The following is a 15,648-nucleotide window of genomic DNA, read 5'->3' as shown; positions in this document are numbered from 1 at the left end:
AGCAAAGCCTTGGGAGCTCTCCTGGTCCTGTGCAGCCCCTCACTTGCCCTGGGGAGAGCAGGCACAGGGGGCACCGTGCTCTCCTTCCCCGCTGAGCTTCTCCTCCGTGGGCCCCTGCAGCAATGGCTTTGTACAGCAGCTCCCAGCCATTACCAGACTGCAATTAATACAAATAAATGAGATGAGCCAGCCACAGCAGAGTGAACAGAACCTGACTGACACATCTGCCAGCAATCATTTATTCTGCGCTTTTATCTTTTTTAAATACTATTTACTTCCCTGCAAGTTAATCACAGATTGCCTTGGAGCAGAGGCGACGCTGCGGCTTGGCCGGGTGGCCTCAGGGGACAGGGCAGAGGCAGCCGAGCACCGAGTCCCAGCCCGGGCTGTGGTTAGCAGGCAGCTCCCCTCCCTCTGCCTCGGTTTCCCTCTCCCCGGCAGCCGCTGCAGCTCCCGCATCACGCAGACATGGCTGTGGGTCGTGTGCTCTCCGAGGAGCTCACCCGGACAGTGCTGTCCGTCCGCTGAGCCCTGGGAAAGGCTCCCAGCAGGAGGGACCTGAGCTGCGGCCCCAAGGCCAGGCACGAGGGTTTAGGAGCCCGGCTTTCCCCAGGCGCTCTCCCCCATCCGACGGGCAGTTCCTCTGGGACATCCCTGAGCCCCGCACATCCCTCAGCCCCGCACAACCCTCAGCCCCGCACATCCCTCATTCCCGCACATCCCTCATTCCCCGCACATCCCTGAGCCCCTGCACATCCCTCAGCTTTGCACGTCCTCTGATCCCGTACGGTTCTCTCCCTCCGAGCGTCCCTCGCACATCCATCAGCGCTGCCCCATCCCTCAGCCCCCTCCAGCCCCGACCCCGGTGCCCCGAGACCCTCCAGACCCCGCCGGGGCCGCTCCCTCCCCGCGCCGGGAGCCCCTCCGGGGGACGCGGGCCCCGGGCCGGGGGCAGAGGGCCCCGAGGGGACGGGGAGGAGGCGGGCACCGGGACGGAGCCCCCCACCGCCGCTCCCGCCTCCTCCCCGCCGCGGCGGGCGAAGCTCCGCCCGGCTCCCGGGGGCCCGCAGCCGGCCGGCGCCCACCCCGCGGCGGGCGCCCGGACTATGAGGAGCGGGAGCGGGCGGGGGACGGCGGCAGCGGCCCCGGTGCGGCCCCGGTGCGGCGGGAGCGGGAGCGGGGACGCCGCCGCCGCCGGCCGGGTCATGCCCGTGCGCCCGGGGCGGCGGGGCTGCGGGCTGCGGCGGGATGGGCGCGCTCCGGGCCGGTGCCCTCGCCTTCCTCCTCCTCCTCCTCCTCGGCTGCCTCCTGCCCCGGCGCGGCCCGCTCAGGTGAGCGCACGGCGCGGGTGCTCGGTGCTGCGCGGGGCTGCGGGACCCCGGCACCCGGACCCCGTCCATCCCCCGGGAGCCGCGATTCCCCTCCGGCGCACGGGCATCACCCCCTCTCGGAGACAGAGCTCTCCTGCGGGACCTGGGCATCCCTTGCACACCCGAACCAGTCCCAGACCCTTATCCCGACCCCCGATCCGGACCTGTCTCCGCGGCCTGATGCCCCGGACAGAACGCTCCGAGCTCCTGTCTGGACCTCCCGCAAACCTGGCCTCGCTCCCCATCCCGCAGGACCCTGACCCAGCCCCGCGGGGACCCAGCAGCCTTCCCCCTCCAGTCCCCACCGCACCCAGCCAGACCCCGCCTGTCCCCAGCCGGCCCCGAGGGTTCCCCGGGCCACCACGGGAGAAGGGGCGAGCTGAGCCCCGTGACAGCCCAGGCAGCTCCTTCCCTGCTGCTGCAAAGCCCCTGAGATGCCCAGATCCTCTCCTGGCTCGTGGTGTTTGGGGAAAGGAGAGCTCAGGACAGACCCTGACCCAGACCCTGGCTCACTCGGGACAGTGGGTGGGTGCCCCAGGTCCCCTGGGTGCAGGAACAACTCTTGGCCCACTTAGGTGGAAAATCTAAAGCCCCCAGGTCCCTTTTCCCATCTCTGTCCACCTTGAGTGTTATCTGGGACGAGGTGGGATGCAGGGGAGCGGGTCAGGAAGGGAGGGGTTGGGGGCTGCAGGACTCCTGGGCTGAGCCTGATCCCAGTCCCCCTCCGAGCACTCGGCCAGTGCGGCTGGAGGGGCACGGGGGGATTTGCAACATTTATGGCAGGGAGGGCTAAACCAGAATTGCTTCACGTGCAGAAACTGCTTGTCTCAGGGCAGCGTTTTTAGGCAGACATCAGCGTTTTCAGCCCTGCCATCCACGGGCTCCACAGAGGGGCTGAGTGAGCTCCAGGGCCCTGCGGTGCCCAGCCCGGGTCGGGGCAGAGCCCCCAGGGCAGGCAGGGCTCAAGGCAGGGGCTGTGCCCCAGGGCTGCGTTCCCCTGGCAGGGCTGCCGTGGGAGGTGGCTGCACTCTGGGCGTTTTGGCATCCCCCACGCTGCTCTGAGCATCCCCGGGGCTGCAGATCTGCTGTGGCTCTGTTATCTGAGCCTCCTCAAGGAGCTACCTGCCAAGGGAGCCCGGGAGCCTCCCTCCCACGTGCTGCAGGGGAGAGCCCTCACTGTCCTCTCCTGTGAGGAGGACACGGCTCACAGCCGTGTGCCCGGCAGAAGCCTCACTTCACTCCTTGTTAGCCTGGCCTCTGGCAGCCCTCCTCCTAAAGGCACCACACCTTGCTCGTGCAGATCCTGGCGGGGAATTTCTCCCAGCCTTTTGCTCTTGATCAGGATGAATCTCAGGTACTCTCTGCTGCCCCTCTCCAATTAAAGGAAAACCTGCCCCACTGGAACATTTTGGCTGTGGCCATTTCTAGCTGGTAAGGCGCACATAAACCCCTCTAGGATGAATCTCACCCCTTGAAAGGAGGTAGGAAGAAGGATCACAGGGTTCCCAGCATCATCCTCTTCTTGTAATGATGGGGTTGTAGCTCCAAGCAGGAGTGAGATCCACCTGGGCACAGACCTGGTGGAGTTATAAGGCATCATGCAGCAGCACCAGCAGCATGCTCAAAGCTCCTTTTGTGTCCAGAGATGTCTGGCTAATAATTCCTCTCCATCACAGCCACATGCCTGGCAATGTGGTGAGTGAACATCTCTCGCATTGTTCCTTGAAATTATCATTATAGACTGACGGGAGGAGAGAAGCTGGCAGGCTAAGATGCATTCACAAAAATATCCCCTCCAGAGTCAGTTTAAATAAATCTCCATCGTCATTCAGAGCGCTGTGTGGGAGAGCTCATCCCCATGGCTGGTGTGGAGGTGGGCTGTGCTGCTCCTCTCCTGCCACATCTCCCTGGCCCCTGGCAGGCTGTCAGAACCCAGCTGGACGCCCCTCACTCAGGCAGGGCCGTTGTGTCCCCCAGCCCCCCATGACAGGCACTGGGTGATTGTTTGCTCAGCAACTCAAGCTGAGCTGTAGGTGGAACCTGAGAAGGAGCTTCCCTGCTTTCCCCTGCAGCACTGGCTGTGCCCTGTCCCCACCACAGCCCTGGAGCCAGGAGGTGCTGGCCCCAGCCCCATGCCAAGGGACGTGGTGGAGCAGGGACAGGCAAAATGTGGGCATGTGACACTCAGGCTGCTGCAGGTGAGGGGAAAAGCCACCAGGGTCCCAGCAGAAGGAAGGGATCCCCCACCACGCTGAGCAGGCACTGGAGTGGATGCAGCACAGGCACAGCCCCCAGCCCTGGCAGCTGAGTGTCCCCAGGGGATGCCAAAATGTGCCTGCAGACCCCTGGCAGCAGCTGACCTGCCTCCCCTGCCCCACAGGCTGGTCTCAGGGCGGGAGGAGATTAAAGCTGGCTCCCGAAGCTCACCCCAGCCCATGTCACCCTCTGATTTCCTGGACAAGCTCATGGGACGAACCTCAGGGTACGACGCCCGCATTCGACCCAACTTCAAAGGTAAGAGGGAGGAAGTGAGGGCTCCAAACCTGGCAGATCCTGGCAACTTATGGCTGCCCAAACCCAGAGGCTTTGGGGCAGGAGCCTGCCTCACATCCCTGTCCCAACACCCTGCCCAGAGTCCCGGCTGTCCTGCCAGCCCTGTGTGCTCGCTTTGCTGGCAGCACGGGCGTGCTCGGGTCACCCCCAGCCCCGGGGGTGGCCCCACAGGAGGGGACGCCTGTGTGCCTTCAGGAGCGGTGTCCCCGGGGGTGGCCCCAGCAGAGGGGACGCCTGTGTGCCTTCAGGAGCGGTGTCCCCGGGGGTGGCCCCAGCAGAGGGGATGCCTCTGTGCCTTCAGGCACGCAGCCAGAGCGGTGTCCCCGCGTGTGTGGCCACACGTGTCTCAGCAGCCAGCAGCAAGAGGAGGCTCACGCTGTTTTCCAGGTCCGCCTGTCAACGTGACGTGCAACATCTTCATCAACAGCTTTGGCTCCGTTACAGAGACCACCATGGTGAGGGTTTGGGCAGCCTCTCCCAGGGTCTCAGGGCTGGCAGTGGCTGTGCTGGGGAGGGTGTGCATCCCCGTGCCCATGGCTGTGCTTACAGGGCTCCTGTGACCCCTTCTGGCACCACACTAGGGACATGCAAAGCCATAGCACATGGCTGTGGCTTTCCTGGGGTCAGCTAACACAAGCTTGGCTATGTGGGTCACATTCCCTGTGCCTGAGCTGAAAGAAAGAGCCCCCCAAAGGCTCACAGTGGGGCAGATGGATGTAACGCCCTGCCGTCCTGAATGTCCTTGGGTGCATGAGGAACACCTCAGAGGAAGTCCCAGGGCAAAAATATTTCCTATTTGTGCTTCTGCAAAAGCCTTAATACTATCAACAGGCCCACAGAGCCATGTGCAGAATGCTGCAGGCAGCAGTTACTGGTCTTCCACCTCCTCCTCCTTCTCCCAGCTGCTGTGGCCTTGGTTTTTTAATTTCCCCTGGCTGCCAACAGCATGGGAAGGCTCCTGAGCTGCCCCTGCTCCCTGCTCTATTAGTGGCAGGCACGCAGCAACAGCAGGGCTGAGCCTCAATGGAAGCAGCCCCTTCCACCTCCTCCTCCATCCCTTCCTCCTCCTCCTCCTCCTCCCGGGGCACCAGGGGCTGCTCTCACTGACTGGTGCCCCCTGTGCCAGGACTACCGGGTGAACGTGTTCCTGCGGCAGCAGTGGAACGACCCCCGCCTGGCTTACCGCGAGTACCCCGACGACTCCCTCGACCTCGACCCCTCCATGCTCGACTCCATCTGGAAGCCAGACTTGTTCTTTGCCAATGAGAAAGGGGCCAATTTCCATGAGGTCACCACCGACAACAAGCTCCTGCGCATCTTCAAGAATGGCAACGTGCTCTACAGCATTAGGTAGAACCTTCCCCTCTGGTGCAGTGTCTGCATGGGGAGGAAAAGCTTTCCTCTTGCCTTTCACGTGGCAACTTTTCCCTTCTGACTGCCCCAGCTCCAACAACTCCCTCCTTTCCTCTGCCTCCTCAGGCTGACACTGATCCTCTCCTGCCCTATGGACCTCAAGAACTTCCCCATGGACATCCAGACATGCACCATGCAGCTGGAGAGTTGTGAGTACCTCGGGGGGTTCAAGCTGTGCTTCATTTCCCTCTTCCCATCCCATGCCCTTCCATTCCATGCCATCTCAAAAGCTAGCAGCTCACCTTTTCTGAGGGACATGAGCAGGAAAAAGCAGTTGTTCAGGGTGGGGCTGAACAGGGTCCATGTCCCCATCCCATGGCTCCCTACATCCTCTCCAGTTGGCTACACTATGAACGACCTCATCTTCGAGTGGCTGGAGGAGCAGGAGGCCGTGCAGGTGGCAGAGGGCTTGACACTCCCACAGTTCATCCTCAGGGAGGAGAAGGACCTGGGCTATTGCACCAAGTACTACAACACAGGTGAGCACCCAGGGACCTACTGCCACCCCCTCCCATGGCCCAGGGGTCCCTCTTGCCCACTGGGGCCCTATTTCCCTGCAGGCAAGTTCACCTGCATCGAGGTGAAGTTCCACCTGGAGAGGCAGATGGGTTACTACCTGATCCAGATGTACATCCCCAGCCTACTCATCGTCATCCTTTCCTGGGTCTCCTTCTGGATCAACATGGATGCGGCACCAGCCCGGGTGGGCTTGGGCATCACCACGGTGCTCACCATGACCACGCAGAGCGCCGGCTCCCGCGCCTCCCTGCCCAAGGTCAGTGCTGCTGCCTGCTGGGCACCACCCCAGGGCCAGGGGCAGCCTTTCCCTGGCAATGCCTTGGCTTTGGAGCCTCATCAGCTGAGGCACCACATGCGCTGAGGGGAAACGCTGGCTGCTCTGGCCCGTGTGCCCAGGCTGAGAGGGCTCCCAGCTTCCTGGCAGCGGGGGGAACAAGCAAGGTGGGGATCAGTGGGTCCCTGAGCCCCCTGGCACCCCGGCAGGTGTCCTATGTGAAGGCCATTGACATCTGGATGGCTGTGTGCCTGCTCTTCGTCTTCGCTGCCTTGCTGGAGTACGCGGCCGTCAACTTCGTGTCCCGCCAGCACAAGGAGTTCATGCGCCTGCGCCGCCGCCAGCGACGGCAGAGGATGGTGAGTCCCCCCCTCTTGTGACATCTGCTCGTCCTCAGCCCCTGAGGGGACACCCCAGGGCTGCAGGGACAGTTTCTCAGCAGCCCCCAGGGCAGGGCTGTGTTCCATAGCCGCAGATGGCTCCTCTGGCACCCTGGGGACCCACGGGCACTGCAGCACAGTGCTCAGCACCCATGGGTGCTTCAGACCCTGCTTAGGGTGCTGTCCTTCTCCTGCTGGGACAGCCTCAGGCTCTGCTTCCTCTAAAAATGCAGGAAAATAAACAGTGAGGATGGGGGAAACCAGCCTTTCCCCTTATGTGCATTCCCAAACCTGGGCTCTTTGGCAGTGACAGGGACTCACTGCTGTGTTAGGGAGGGATCTGGTGGCACCCAGGGACAGGTGTGGGCTGCAGATGAGAGCACAGCAGGATCTGGAGAGGCAGGATCCCTCACTCATGGAAATAATCCTCCCCTCTGTCAGCCCACCAACACAAGCATCAGGCCTGCAAGAAGCTTGGGGTAGGCATGTGGCTGCCCCACTCTCATTTTAAACAGCCTATGAGGCACCAGATCTCCATGGAAGACACGAGTATACACACACACAAACACACACAGTATCCCATGCAACCAAATCCCTTCAGCACGTGCTGAAGACAGATCCCAGAGCCAGGGCACACTGGGGGGCTCTTTCCCCCCAACACACAGAGCCCCCATGTCCCCCCACCACCCCCACCCTGGCACCCAGAGCCGCTGCCCCGGGTCACCCGCTGTCCTGTTTCTGTTTGGTGCGCACTGCTGGATGCCACAAGGGCCTGAGCAGCGGCACGGCCAGCCTGGAGTCCCTGCGGCAGCCGAGCAGCCGGCACAGCAGCGAGCACACCTACGCGACGCTCTGCAGCTCCCGGGTAAAGCACGACCCTGCGGCAGCCCCCGTGCTTCCCCAGCCAGCCTCACCCTCCCCTCCCCACAAGGAGCCCCCAGGAGCAGCCCTGGGGGCAGCAAGGGCCTGTGGAAGAAGCAGGATAGTGATTTGCACAGCATATGTGCCCAAAGGATGTGGCTGATGGGTGAGGGTTTGGGCAGCCTCTCCCAGTCACTCAGGGCTGGGGAGCGTGTGGGTCCCCAGTGCTCACAGCTGTGCTTACAGGGCTCCTGTGACCCCTTCTGGCACCACACTGGGAACAGGCAAAGCCAATACCACATGGCTGTGGCTTTCCTGGGGTCAGCTGACACAAGCTTGGCAACGTGGGTCACATTCCCTGGGCTCAAAAGTGTTGAGAGATGGATGGGAATGGAGCAGATTTCGCTGTGGACACCCCCACTCCCTGCCTTGGGTTCCCCTTTTGTACAGCAGCACCAGCACAGTCCCCTTTGCTGAGGGTGAGTGATGCTGAGGCTGACTGAGCAGCCCTGGCTGCTGCTGGGCTGCTGCCCAGCTCCCCAGCCATGCCCACACCCCTGGCAGGGTGAGGGCCCTGCCTCCCTGCAGGCAGGTTCGAGGCATGCCCAGCTCTGTTGGCTCCTCACAGCCCTACCGCCCACCGAGGGCCTTCTGAGACAGAGAGGAGAGAAAGCAAGCTGCACCCACACTGGTTTGGGGCTGGGGTTATTCTTTAGGTGGGACAAACGAAGCTTCCCCAGGGTCTTGCTGCTGTCCCCACCCCAAACTGAGAGAGGACAGCTGCCTGCAGTCACTCCTGCACAGGCAGCTGCTCAGGGCACACGAGCACTTTGAGGCATAGGGAGAAGCATAGGGCAGGGCAAGCTCCCAGGATGTTGGGGAGATGCAGGGAATCAATCACAGCTCCAGGGAGGAGATCAGGCCTGGTCACCCTCACCTCCTCTGCACCATCATCAGCCCCTGGATGCCAGGAGAGGCATCTTTGCACCCTGCCTTTCAAAGATGACTCCTGGAGAGCAACACCCACCCAGCCAGGGCAGGCAGGGGGAGGCTCTGGACTCAAGGACTGTGTGCTGGCTTAGAACAGACCAAAGTGAGGCTGCAGAGCACCCTGGGGTGCTGCTGGCACAGCACTGGATGCAGCCAGGAGCACCCCAGGGTGCTGCTCAGTCAGAGATGGCAGCAGAGCCCTGCTACACACAGCTCCTGTGCCTGAGAAAGCAAAGCCTGGGTTTCACAGCTTGAGGGCAAACCCCTCCCACAGACCACCCAAATCCAGGCTCAGGAACCCTGGGCTGGGGGAGCTGCTGGTCCCCAGAGCACACGGAGCACCCAGGTGCCCTCACCCAGAGAGGCTGCAGGCACTCAGCCTGAGGCAGGGAAATAAAACTGTCCTGCAAATGAAAACTAACCTCGGCAATCTGAGCCACTGCTGCTCTTCCCACTGTCAAATCTTGCTTAGCCTGTGGATTGCTGAGTTAAATAAAGATGCCAGGGTACAAACTCTCTGCATGAGAGCCCCCGTGCCAGCCGAGTGCCTGCAGGGGCTGATCTCAGCAGGCAGCCCTTGTGTCCTGGAGGGCAGTGCTGGCCAGAGATGGTGTTTGGGGTCCCAAACAGCACCCAGACACAAAGTGAGGCAGCAAGCCTTGGAAGAAAGAACCCACCACAGTCAGATACAGCACCAGCAAAGGCAGAGGGGAGCTGAGCTGAGCCACAGAGACCAAATGAGTCCAGGGGCTCAGCAAAAAGCCAGATGTGCAGCCTGTGCTTGCACATGCCCATCCCTCATCACATCTCTGCACACATAACCCTCTCCGAGGCTAAAACAAGGCAAGTGGCTCCCTGTGCACAGCTGTCGATGGGGAGGAGGGCAGGCACTGCTGGCCAGCCCCTGAGGCACCCAATCGGTGCCCCGAACAATGGCAGTGGGCTGCGGCCAGAGACTCTCTCGGCAGTTCTGCAGCCTTGATCATGAACATGCAACTTCATGGGCACGTTGCCCGCTCTGCAGCCCTCTGCCAGCAAGGGCAGAGAGACCAGCAAGGAGTCCAGCTCTCTCAGCCTCCCTCCTCTGCTGCCCCAGGCAATCTCTGCCAAGCAGCCATGGGGGAAAATAAGGGCCTGGGTTCTTGGAGGGACTGGGGTGCCCTGGTGGTAGCCAGGTTCCTGCATCCCTGCTCTGCCCCAGCAAGCTGCCTGTCCCCTCCTATTCACCATCACAGCCACACTTCCACCCCACAGCAAACACAGCACACTCACAGCAGTGCCTGCACACCTCAGCTCCCTGCACCAAATGCACCCTGCACCCCTCTGTGCCTCCTTCCACCAGTTCACCTCCCATCCCTCTGGCTGCCAGAGTCAGGCTGGAGCTGGGAGGAAGCTGAGGGATGTGTTGGGCTGCCAGGGTCGGGCTGCCTTTGGATGCACCCTGAAACACGTGCTGGATGAGAAGGCAGGGGCTCGGTGCTCACCCCTACCCTGTGCACTGCCAGCGCTGCCAGCCCCTGCTCCTGCCTGCATGGCTGGGGCTGACAGAGCTCCCAGCCTGGCACGGGCACCCAGCACCCAGCACCCAGCACCAGGGGTGTGCAGGACGTGCAGCCTCGCCCCGCAGCACCAGCACCGCCGTGCCCTGCCTGACCGCCTTTCCTTCGGCAGGAGGAAGAGCTGAGCCGTGAGAGCCGCTTCTACCTGCGAGGCTACGGGCTGGGCCCCTGCCTGCAGCCCAAGGAGGGGGCTGGGGAGGGCCCTGGCATGTGCAGCCCCCCGGGAGCCCCCGCCGTGCTGCGGGAGGGGGACAGCCTCCGCAGGCGCTACCTCGACCGCGCCAAGCGCATCGACACCGTCTCCAGAGCCGTCTTCCCCTTCACCTTCCTGCTCTTCAATATCTTCTACTGGGTGGTTTACAAAGTGCTGCGCTCAGAGGACATCCACATGGTGCCCTGAGGCTGGAAAAGTAGGACTGACTGCCTCTTGGTGTCACCCCTACAGTGTGCTCAGGTGCCACAGGCTCAGCCAGAACTACATTTCCCTCTGTCCCGGAGCGGTGGCACAGCTGGGCTGGGCCTCAGAGCCTGGACGTGTGGCAGCCCCCGTGTCCCACTGGATTTTGTGGTATAAAGTGGGGGGATCAACAATCACAGGTCCTCATGGTCAGCTGGAGAGAGGAACCCCTCCTGCTTCCTGCATGGTGTCACCCCAGGTACCCCAGGATGCTGTGCTGTCAGGGCACAGGGAAACAACTCCACCCCAGGAATGCTGTGCTGCTGGGGGAAGCTCTGGGTAGCCAGGGGCACAGGAGAGCCCCGGGTACTTTGGCACAGCCAGTGGCCAGAAAACATCACCTTCCAGAAAAATACCCTCCCCTTCTCCACACCTACCATGTTAGGCTGCTGCTTCTCCAGCCTGCATCACTGAGCTGTGGAGCAGGGATTAGGCTGCAATTCTCTCCTCTGGCCTGGAGCTTGGCTGCAGGAAGGAGCAGGCAGCACCCCTGCCTGCATCTGGACTGTACAGGATGCTGGCTGTGGCCCCATAGTCCCTGCCCAGCAATGCACAGGGCCCCTGCAGCCCCAGCCAGCTCCAACACTCAGCAAAGCAGCGGGCTAGGGATGCTGCCCTCCCTGCAGAGCTCAGAACTGCCCGTGGTGCCCAGGGCTGGATTGTGGCAGGGCCAGTGGGCAGGAGGCTCTGTTTGCTCCAAGGAAATGCCAGCCCTGAGCAGGCAGCAGGCAAGCTCAGTCCTGCTGAAGGGGCCCAGATGGCCACTGCAGTTGCAGATGGGAGTCACTTGGCACTGGGGAGATGGCACTGCATTACCAGCAGGGTAGGGCCCACAGCCCATCTTCCAAGGGAGATCTTTTGGGATGAAAGCAGTGGGGAAAGCTTGGCCAATCCTTTTGGAGGAACAGAGTGAGTAGTGGCATACCCAGACTGCTCCATTCCCACAGCACCAGGGTGCCAGAAGAGAGATGGAGGTGAAAATTGCTCCATTCCTCAACCCAGCATCTGAGTGCAGCATCCCCCGGGCAGGCTCATCCCTAATACTCTTCCACTGGAGAGGAGAGCAACTGGAACCCCAACAGGACAAGCTCAGCAAGGCTTCCAGCCCTCCAGACCTGGATACCCTCCATGCTTTGCAGGAAATAAAAGCAGCAGGTGATGCTTAAGTCCTCCAGAGAGGAGTGTGGTGATGCTCTCCTTTCCCTCTGCCCTCAGGAGGTTGCAGCCCAGCAGGCCCAATGGCCATGGGTGCAAGAGAGGGCCCAGAGCCTTCCAGGCTGGGCAGGATGGAAATAGGATTCACTCCTTTCCTGGAGGGCTGTGGTGTCCCCATGGCACAGTGAGTGCTCCAATGACCCACCTGCCATGGCAGAATGGACCCTGCAGGGCAGGGGGACATGGGCAGGAGGCCAGCGCTGCCTTCTGAAATCAGACCCAGACAGAAACCCCTGCTGTGATCCCTGGCCTGGCTCCTCAGGCACCACTCATCCCCCTCTTCCTCGCAGGACTGACCGGCAGCATCACCCTCTGAGCCCCACAGAGTGCTCAGGCATATGCACCCATTCCACAGATGGGGCAAGCAGAGAACTGGCCCCAGGCCACCCCATGAGGGGACTGAGGGACCCACAAGGACAGGCTGAGCCAGCTCCATCCCATTGCCAGCCCTGTGCATGCCTCCCCTGCCGTGGGGTTCCCCATGGGTTCCCACCATGTGTCCAGGCCAGACTTGCTTTGGGGGAGGCCCCATTTGGAGGCACCCTGGGCTCCCCCTGCACTGCACTGCACTGCACTGAGGCAGTGCCAATCAGGGAGGTACCAGTGTCTGAGCAGCACCCACAGGCACTGGGTGGCCATGCCAGCCTCCTGCAGGGGTGGGTTTTTAAACAGCATCGATCTTCCTACGCAAATAAAGCTTTCTGGGATTTTCGGCGCTGTGTGCTGCGGATTTGTCTCTGCCAAGAACACTGCAGCCAGCTCCCACTCACAGTGTGGGGAGGGGACAAGGGCACAATGCCCTGTGGGGACAGGAGCCCTGACCCACCATTATACCCATACAGATATCATTACCTCTCCACGGGTGATTTTTCTGACACAGCTGATCACTGTCACATTTAACTCCCATGTGGGAGATGCCAGGAGGGCTGGGCAGGAGCTCCCTGCAAGCCCTCAGCCCCAAACCTCATCACTTTCTGTCCCCACCCAGCTCTGTGGGGTGCTCCCCACAGTCACCCCAGCCCTTTTCACCCACCCAGGCTTGGCCAGGGGACAGGACCCAAGATGAGGCGGAGCTGGGGGGGGGTCCCAGCTCTGTGGTGGGGCTCAGACACCCGAGCATGTGCAGCATCCCCAGGGCAAACCTCCCTGCATGGCCCCTCAGCCCCTTCACTCGGCTCGCTGGGCAGGAGCCAAGCTTACAGAGCTGCCAGCTGTCCTGGGGGGCTTACGCCAGCCCTGCAGTGCCACCCGGGGCCGGGGCTTTTGTCCCCAGCTGGTGCAGGGGTGGGCAGAGCCCGCAGCTGAGGGCTGAGAGCCCGAGCAAACATCAATCTCCCTCTGTGCTCCCGGCCAAGTCTCACAGAGCAGCTCTGTTGGTACCTCGCAGCCCCATCGCCCTTCTGGGGCAGGGAGGAGAGAAAGCAAGCTGCACCACGCTGCTTTGGGGCTGGGGTTGTTCTTTAGGTGGGACAAACGAAGCTTCCCCGGGGTCTTGCTGCTGTCCCCACCCCAAACTGAGAGGACACAGCCAAGGGGAGAGCTGTGAGGTATTTCACACCAGTACTGTGTCCCCAATTCCTTCACTCCCTGCTCTGGAGTCAGGACATCACATCTGGGCACTCAGACAAACACTGTAGTCAGCCCTGAGCCATTCAGCTCCAGGAGCCAGCACATTAGCAAAAAAAAAAGAAAATGTAAAAACCCAACGCATCCCTCCCAAGACAAGCCCCCAGGTCCCAGGCACTGCTCAAGCAAGGTGGGGAGCTCATTTCTGGCATCACACTTGGAAAGGCATAAGGGTAGCACCACCCCATGGCTCTGCAGGTATTTGTGGTTCAGTGTTCCTGGGGGCAGTTTCATAGTTGGGAGCAGCACTCAGGCCCTGCCTTTGGTAATCCCAGCAGCCCAGTTTGAACTGGGAGTCACTGGGACACCCTCACAGCTGCAGGGCTGCCACTGCCCTCCAGCACAAAGCTCCAGTGGGTCCCTCACATCTTGGGAGGGGGGTTCTGAGCTCCATGTCCTCTCACAGCATGGCCAGGGACCAGCCCAGGTGGCTCAGCCCCTCAGCAAAGCCCGCAGTCTTTGGACAGAATCAGTTTTTTATTTCCTGTTCAAGGCTGTGCATTGGTGGGTGCATCCCAGCCACCAGACAGCAGCTGTGGGCACAGGACCAACAGCCATGGCCAAGTTAATTGCTGGTTTAAAAGGAAGTTAATGAAGTTAACACCAGGTTAATGGAACTCCCAGACAGCAAAATGAGCATCAGCAGCATTGGCAGCTTCCCAGCTCCTGCCTGCAGCAGGGCCAGGAGCACATACAGGTTGGGGACAGCACGGTCCCTTGCCAGCCCCAAGGGCTCCTTGGGGGCCGTGTGGGGCCAAGGAAATGAGCCTTTGGCTGGGCACTGCAGTGACATGTCAGCCTGGCCCCTGCCCCACAACCACAGACAGCCTGAGCCTGCTGGCACTGAGCTCTGCTGCTGTCCCTGGCAGCATCAGGGTGTCAAACCTTCCCTTCTTCCCCCTCTCCCTCACCAGGGCCTCTGCCCCCTTCCACAGCCTGGAGCTCCTGTGGGGCAACTCCAAGTGCCAGAGGTTCAGCAAAGCATCCTGTGCACACAAAGCAGTGCCTGCATGACAGCCTGTCCCACATTGATCCCAGCCCCAAGGCCAGGGCAATGCCACAGGAACAGCTGACAGCTCTTCTGGGGCTCTGAGCAGCCTTTGAACATGGCCTGAGCACAGAATTCTTTTAAAGAAAATAGCAAGCTCCAAAAGTCACCCAGGCAGCCCTGAGCAGGCCAGGGCTGCCCCTTTACAAGGGGGGAAATGGACACAAGGGGGAAAATGGACACAAGAGGAAAGCACCAGGAGCTGGACTGGCACTGTGCCCTGCTGGAATCGGCCATGCCACGGGCACAGGGCCCTAACAGGACCTCCATGGGGACAGGAGCCTGCTGGCACAGGGAAGGTCCAGGTGCAGGGTGCTGGGCAGTGTGGCTGTGCCAGCACCCCAGCCCTCAGCACAGCCCTGCAAGAGCTGTCCCCCCAACAGAGCATCCCCTGAACCACCAGTGCATCCCGTGCCACCCAAGCTGTGGCATCACACCACAGCCTGTCACCTCCAGCTGCTCTGAGAGGCTGCACCACGGCCCTGCCAAACCCCACACTGCCACCCCACAGCATGGCTTGGGGACCAGCCTGCCCCACTCTGGGACACCATGCAGCCCACACAGCATCCCAGAGCTCCCCATCCCAAGGGGTGTGGGGGTGCCAGGTACTCCTGGGGACAGGCAGGATACCTGGGAAGCAGCAGTGAGGGAGTGCTGGAGCACAGAGACCAGCAGGGATCAGCCCTGCAGCACCCAGTGCTCGGGCAATAGGGGATAACTGCCCAGCTCTGGAGAATCATTTAGCACAAGAGAAAACAAAGCCATGAGGTTTTCCAGCCTCCAGAGTGTCTTGTTTTGCCCCACTTTGAGAGATCTCTGCGCTTCAGCTCCCCGAGGGACAGGGGGAGGACCCCAGCACTGAAACAAGGAGTGATTATCAGCCCCCGGGCTCTGAGCAGCTTTTGTTCCCTGGCTGTGGCAGAGCAGGGATGGGAGGACACCTAGCGAGCTGCCTCGGTGGCACCCTGAGCCCTGCGATGGCCACAGCCCTGCTGTGCTCCCATCCTGCCCCTCCTCCTGCCCTGGTGGGGCCCACAGAGCTCCAGGGGGCTCCAGGGCTGGTCCAGCCCTGGGGGCAGGCACAGGGGACAACTGGCTCCTCACATCCCATTTCCCACGGCTGCCTTGGCAGCAGGAGCCTCCAGTCTCCTTGACAGGCCACACATGCTACCAAGGCTGCTCATGGCTGTGTTACTGCTGCAAAAACAGGGGTTAAATCCAGGGCTCAGGTCAGAGATGCTGGCTGGCACACAGGTGCCCTTTACAGCTCTCCAGGTCCTGCTGACACCAGCACTGCCCCTTTCCAGAGGTTCTCATCTCAACTCAGTCACATGTAACTGGTGCAAATGGGGTGATGCCCAGTGACCATGACTTATTCTTGTG

General features: G+C 61.6%; 1 protein-coding gene across 1 annotated transcript; it reads left to right on the top strand.

Moving 5' to 3' along the window:
* Window positions 1-1,248: 1,248 nt before the first annotated feature.
* Window positions 1,249-10,387, top strand: LOC115914723 (glycine receptor subunit alpha-4-like). The gene is made up of 9 exons (XM_030967427.1): window positions 1,249-1,331; window positions 3,751-3,884; window positions 4,311-4,378; window positions 5,050-5,273; window positions 5,403-5,485; window positions 5,675-5,815; window positions 5,897-6,111; window positions 6,339-6,488; window positions 10,032-10,387. The coding sequence occupies exons 1-9, from the start codon at window positions 1,249-1,251 to the stop codon at window positions 10,317-10,319; spliced, it is 1,386 nt and encodes a 461-aa protein (XP_030823287.1). The 3' UTR covers window positions 10,320-10,387.
* The last annotated feature ends 5,261 nt before the right edge of the window (window positions 10,388-15,648 follow it).

Source organism: Camarhynchus parvulus, chromosome 4A, assembly GCF_901933205.1.
Source record: "Camarhynchus parvulus chromosome 4A, STF_HiC, whole genome shotgun sequence".
In the NCBI taxonomy this organism is placed as follows: Eukaryota; Metazoa; Chordata; class Aves; order Passeriformes; family Thraupidae; genus Camarhynchus; species Camarhynchus parvulus.
This window is presented reverse-complemented; position numbering and strand designations above follow the sequence as displayed.

Bases quoted from the DNA above. Each gene is read 5' to 3' on its own strand.
- LOC115914723 (XM_030967427.1), top strand. From the start codon at position 1,249: ATGGGCGCGCTCCGGGCCGGTGCCCTCGCCTTCCTCCTCCTCCTCCTC. The intron at 1,332-3,750 runs GTGAGCGCACGG...CCTGCCCCACAG, and splicing joins CCCCGGCGCGGCCCGCTCAG to GCTGGTCTCAGGGCGGGAGG. The intron at 4,379-5,049 runs GTGAGGGTTTGG...CCCCTGTGCCAG, and splicing joins CCGTTACAGAGACCACCATG to GACTACCGGGTGAACGTGTT.